General features: G+C 41.7%; 1 protein-coding gene across 4 annotated transcripts in view; it reads right to left on the bottom strand.

Moving 5' to 3' along the window:
• Positions 1-651: 651 nt before the first annotated feature.
• PHLPP2 (PH domain and leucine rich repeat protein phosphatase 2) overlaps positions 652-6,588 on the bottom strand; it is a 64,840-nt gene continuing 58,903 nt past the window's right edge. For all 4 annotated transcript variants that reach the window (XM_061387800.1, XM_061387802.1, XM_061387801.1 and 1 more), the window contains one exon: positions 652-5,370. In XM_061387800.1, the coding sequence (XP_061243784.1) occupies positions 4,216-5,370 (1,155 nt within the window). In that variant the 3' untranslated portion in view covers positions 652-4,215. The remainder of the gene's footprint in view (positions 5,371-6,588) is intronic.

Genomic DNA, 6,588 nt, shown 5'->3' with positions numbered 1-6,588 from the left:
AGGAAACCTGCAAAATTATTTCAACTGGGTCTTTATTTGGAGTGAGAGGTAGCTAATCTTACCTGGACATCCAGAAATTATGGGAGACAACCAATAGGGAGAGGGGAGGGGAACAATTTAGAGGCTTACCTAGATCAGAGGTATTGTGAGCCAAAACCCACGGCCTTAAAGTCTAACACCAAAGCCATTAGGACAGACATGATGGCCAGATTATCCACTTAGTTCCACTGTATCATCGGTAGCTCTGTGGTTTAAGAGGAGCTGTAGATTATTCACAAGTTGAGTTCCCTTTCATCAGCTAATAACCTGCATGGGAATAAGGACCATGCTTCTTGTCTTTGGGATTTCTTTAAACATATAAACCAAGTCAGAATATAATATTTCTTAATGTAAAAAACTTTATTGCTATTTCAGCTTAAAAGGTGATCAAAAATATTTATTCTTGCCTTAACTCATAGCTTCATATTTGTCATGGAATGTGATTTCACTTATCTTCCCCTAAAGCAAGAAAAAGCAGAAAAATCCTAAAGGTGCTCTTGGTTAAGAAACTAATTCTACATACAAGTTAGAGAAAATTACAGTTTCATGCTAAAATAAAGTACTTATAAAATAACAGGTATTCCATTTTAAAACAAAGCCATGAAAAAGATATTCCATTTTATTTTATTTATTATTATTGTTATCGTTATTTTTATTTTTTTTACAAACAATAGATTTGCTGCAACATGCTCTGGCTCATATTATTGAATTAAAAAATTTAACACATTTCAAAAATATCAAAAATACACTATAATGAGTCTTAGGACTACAATACGACAATGATTGCACAAAACCATAAGATATGAACTCACTGTCTGGATGACCTCCACTGGCAACAGTGAGAGAAAACCCTATAGCATCTGGGAGAAGTGCATGAAATTTAGAATACAAGGAGCTTATGTGTGATTGAATGGTCACCAAATGAGGGAAACAGAGCAGGATTTACTGTAGCTGCTTTTCTCAGTCTAGGAAGTGCTTACCCAACTATGGGGCAAAAGTCACTAACTGGAGAGAAAGATTAACTTGCCTCCATGAACGAGGGAGTCTGAGAGGCCCCGCCCAGAGGGAAGTAAAAAAGTGACACAAGACAGTTCTAGAGTGATGCTGCAGACATCACTGAATGGCTTGGAGACTATTTAATAATTGGTATGTTTATCGACAACAGCCAAGTGCTCCCTTGTGGAGGTCTCTTCATTAGTGATTATTGAGTAGACAGAGGAGGGGAGCCTGTGGCTTCCAAGTACCTGCTTTTGCTGAGAGCTGACACGGAAAGAAGGGCATCATCTGATATTCAGCAGATCAGCCAAATCTAACTGGCTCCATCTCCTAAAAAATAGCACTCGCTACAAACAATTAAAATAGCACCCAATGATTACCAAGCTGCTCGTGTTGGCTCTTCTATACATCAAGAAAATGAATTCATCAACTTATTGCACATACACTCTACAGTAGTATAAGAAAGCCCTCACTTGAATGAGGAGTAATAATTCAATGACTCTATGGTATCACGGTAGCTCTATGACATACTAGCATTCAAATTTTCAAATACATTTCCAATCCATCTGGATAAGAATAAAAATACCATGGCTGCCAAGACTTGTATAGTTTTCTTTCTTCCATGGGACTCCTGGACTACTCCCATAAGCAGGAGTGATGTTCTTTCAGAAACTCTCTTAAACAGCTCCATTAAATGGGAGGTACACACAGGGACCTGAGTATCGTGCAGAGCCCGGGACCTCTGGGCTAGAGATCAACAGGCCTCTGCCCACCTGGGGAACGTGTCCTCTGGGTAAAGTCCTGGGAAGCAGATTACATTCACCTGGAGACAGATTACTGGCTTTTACCACCTGACAACCTAATCAGCTCACACAGTAAGTGTAAATGACTTCATAGGTCAAGAGGGTTCTGTGTATTTTTGGTGATGGGCTATGGCCTTTTCATCCTCTGTTTTAACAAATAGCAATTATAGAGGGACATGAATCAAAGGAACTTACAAAAGAAAAGAGCAATCGGTTTTGGTACAGCCTATATTAAAGATTTTCATACAACCTAACGTTTCCTGAACATAAACCTGGGACATAAACATAAAAGAACACTGGGAATTTGAAGGTTCTTCTGATTACAAAGTAAATACATTTACTTTCAGTTAAGTAGTTTCATGACTGGGCTTTGTAGTGGTTCCAATTAGTGTAGGGTGGGAAACAGAGAGACAAGAAACAGTTCACAGATAAAGGACAATTTTAAAAAGACTATACTATTAAAGTGGTATCGTCCCAAAATAATTTTCATCACTATCATCTTGGGTTTTCCCTTCATTTTTCCTTCATTTTCCCCCCATTTTCCCATAAAAAAATAAGGCGGCAACACACTATTGTTCCCATCTTTCTTACAGCACCTGAACTTTGTATGAACCATATTATGTTCCTCACTTCAAATCAAGACCTGAGTTCTAAAATTTTTCAGTAGCTAACAAGTAGTTTGACACAGAAAAAAGTGTTCCTGACAATTTGGGAACTCAAATTCATATCTTAGAGAGGGTGAACACCAGACACTCATTGGTATGGTATCTTCCAAGAGTGTGTACCCCACTGACACATACACATGGGTACAGACCTCTGAGAAGATGAGGATACCTAACTATCTGTGGAGAGGTCACTGGTTTTCTACTACTGCTTCAGCAAAACTTAAAATAAAACCCCCAACATATGTATGTATAGATCAACCCTATCTTTAACATTTCATTTCTCATGAAACAGATTAAAAATGATTCTACTCTATTTTCAATTGTCAAAGTATTCTAAAAATTCAAAGCACATTCCCCACTGGGTAAAATTAAGCAATGTCAAAACTTTGTAGGAAAAGGCAATGGAACAGAAATATGGAAGGAACTGCATTTTGCTAGGCTTACATGGAATGTGCAAAAAAAAAAAAAAATCAGTAAACCAGGTTTTCTGTAAGCTTAGGATTTTCTCAATCAAGTTCTTCAGAAATTGAGCCCAGTACTGTGAAGCCATGTGAGGTGGATAAGCATTTTCAGAAGACTCTGTTAACCATTAAAAGTTGAAACTTCAACTCACTCCTCATGTTTTAGAAAACCATCTCTAGGCTTGAGAATGAGAGAAGGAACTTGTCTAACTGGAAGCTCTATCCATCCATCTGTGCTCATTCAGCCTCAGTCTGTTCAGAGTCATCTGCTGTAACTCAAGGTTACTTGGATGTGAGCAGCAGCATCAGCCTTGGGCCCTGCGTACTAGAAGGCTGACTGCCATCTCCACCTCATGTTATGGAAAGAGGCCAATCCCCAAATGCCTCTCTTGTGATCTTCTGGGAGATTCCTATCAGGTGTCGCATTTGTCAGTTATTCTCTTTTTGTGATTTGGGGGAAGTAGTCTTGTTCCTCACCCCTTCCCCATCTTCATCCCCCAAAGAAGATCCTACGCCCCTGTTTCTCAGGAACTTTCACAGTCTGACATCCAACAGTCCATTTCCCAGGGCCCTTCCTCGTACCCTCACAGCTGGCCCCAACTCCCGATGATCATCCTGCCTATGGACAAAGGATCTGGGCTGCCTCTAAGAAGACTGGCTCGAGCGCAGATTTGAAAATAAAAAGTTCACAGTCAGTGGAAAGTGCTCTCATTACATCACAAACATAAATTATCTGTTTGATTGGTTCTACATTTCCAATAAACATCATTTCAATAGGCTGTATTCTCGTAGAGAAGAAGGAAAAGCCATGTGACTAGACACATCACACCCCATCAGGTTGAGATAGAAGGTGATTTCTCTGTCACAGAGATCTATCAGCAGCAATCAGTAAAAGGAACCAATCTTCAGTTATTCCTCCACAGAAATAGTCCCTTTCCTGCCCAGGCAGGCAAATTCTCAAAATTATCCTAGGAGAGAAAGGGTTAACGGCAGGTGGCAAGACTGATACAGAGTAATGCCCACCTGCTCCCCAGGAACCTGGGGATCCCTATGCAGGTTAAACATGAAACTTAACACTGATGGTGTTGACTAGCTTATCCAGAGCAAGACCCTGACAGCTCTCACCATTTCCACCTCCGAGATCCAGCCCCCTCTCATCTGTGGTTGAGATACAGAGGCAGAACGCCCCTGGCAGGGTCCCCTACCCTACACCATGCAGCCTCGCGCGATGCCATGGCCCCTGGGGGAGGACTACAGTGCCGTGTCAAACTCCTCCGGGAGCTCGGTCCGATCCTCTTCACTGGGCTCAGGCTCGTGCCTGCTTTCCTGGTGGTGTTTCATTTGTTCCTTCACTTCTTCTTCTAGGTCACGAGGTATAACAAACTGGTCCTCTGGCTCCAGCTGAGTGGGGGCAGCAAAATAGCCGGTTTTCTTCTTGGGTGCTTCGGTGGCCACCTCGATGAGGTTCAGGCTGTCTTCCAGGGGTACAATAGAGCCATTGGAGAGCTTCTTTCCATAGAGACAGGAAGTGGAGGGAGACTTCTGTAACTCGGTCCGGTCTTTGCTCACTGGCAGAAGGATGCCACTGTTCACACTGTTCTGTCTTCGGATCCCAAATAACGATCCTCTAGAACGGTCCTCAGGGCATGGGGCAGGAGAATTCTCTGGAAGGGTGGGCGAGTTCTCAAGATCCCTCCCCCGACAGCAGTGGATATCTACTTCTACTTCCACCTTGCTGCCGTTTGTTATGACCCCTTCTACCGGCTGGTCATCATCACTGTCCAGGCCATTGTCAGACTGGTTACTCGAGAAAGTCGCACAAGAGGGCTGGCGCTGGAACACCCCCGAAGTAGGTGCTGGGTGGAGGCTGCAGCGCCTCTCTGGCCTCGGAAGCAAGCCAGCATCCAGGCCAACAGTGTTATGTTCATCAGAAGCAGTGGACCCCACCTCGCTGCTCACTTCTGAAGTGGACATCTCGCTACTGAACTCAGAGGCAATACCACTACTGGAGGAAGGAGTGGTCGGCTTGGGTGGGTCTTTGATGATGGTGGTTGAAGCAAATCCCATAGGACCTGGGAGCGTGAGCCCATTCATTTCACAAGTACAGCCTTCCTCACCAATGTTCAAATAAACCACCATCGCCCCCACATTATCCTGACAACCATAGCTCTGGGATAATGTGCACAGCTTCTTGGCAGCTGCTAATGGGTCTTGCACATGGCGTACTGCATTGACCGCTTCTGTATATGACAAGTGTTCCCACAACGCTTTGTTTCCCAGAATCAGCAGCTCATCCTGAATGGTGAGTGGAGTGGAAGATATGTGGGGCTTGGGGAGGATCCAAGGGTAGAGGTATGTACAGCCCAGCAGCCGGGTACAGCAGGTCACCCCATTCACTTTGTTGTCCTAGAGATAAGCAGAATGCAAACTTTGAGAAACAAGCAACAGTGACACACAATTTTACATCTTTCCAGATCACAACACTTAGGGCTCTACAACAGAATAGAGTTGACATGGTATATGGTTTTCTCCTAGAGTCTGTGCAATTTTAAGTGGATTTACAAGAAATAAATGTATAGAATTCCAAAAGGACAGAATATCAAATGGGTATTATACCACAAATAGTTGAGAGGACTGAGTTAAAACCAATAAAAATTAAGTGGTTAAAAGGCACCTCCATCTCAAAAGATATTTGCTCTAACATTAAGTATAAGCCTCAGCATGTTCTTAAATAGAGAAACATCTGTTAGGAAAATAATAAGCAAAACTATCATTAATTCTCCATCACTCATATTCTGGCAGGGGCCAAAACTCAGATGGGTCACTAAAAATGACTTCTCGTTTAAAAGCAGAGTTGGGGGATTTTTCTGGTGGTTCAGTGGTTAAGACTCCACACTACCAATCCAGGGGGCCCAGATTCAATCCCTGGTCAGGCAACTGGATCCCATATGCTGCAACTAAGACCCACCACAGCCAAATAAATAAATAACAAAGGCAGAGTTGGGACTGAAAGTTGGGACTGAAGATATTAACTGGGTAAGAGAATCTTTATAGCTAAAGCACTGAATAATCCCTGAAGTTATTTGGCCTAGAAAAGGAAAGTCTGAATCCATGGCATAATTTACCTACTCTCTAAAGGTCGTATCAAGAATGATATAATTCTAAACTCAGAGGAAAAGGAATAACCCTGGTTGCAAGCTAGGCATGTTCATCTGCCAGATGCTTCATACTGATTTCTTAAGAGAAAACCAAACAAAACCACCTAAGCCCTCAATATATTAATTTCATAGCTGTAGTCATTCTTTGGGTGAAAATCCTGGCACCTTTATTTATCAGAACTTGTCACAAACTCTAAAAATTTGTAATTTTATTTTCCTCATCTGTGAAATAAAAATAAAAGCACTTCTTTCATGGGGGTTATTGTGAAGGTTAAACAAAACAAAAAGTATAATACTTAAGCAGGTAACAAACAAACAATACATGTCTATAATTATAAAAATGTTTCCTACTTGTCTAGGACTCCCTAAGAAAAATCTTAACAGCATTAATTAAATTCTGTAATAGACTAATCAAATAAAAAGTTATCTTTTATCTTTCACTTGTTCTGACTGAAAGACCCTCCTA

The sequence above is a fragment of the Bos javanicus genome, chromosome 18 (assembly GCF_032452875.1).
Source record: "Bos javanicus breed banteng chromosome 18, ARS-OSU_banteng_1.0, whole genome shotgun sequence".
Taxonomy (NCBI): domain Eukaryota; kingdom Metazoa; phylum Chordata; class Mammalia; order Artiodactyla; family Bovidae; genus Bos; species Bos javanicus.
The sequence above is the reverse complement of the archived record's forward strand: the minus strand, read 5'-3'. Positions and strand labels throughout refer to the sequence as shown.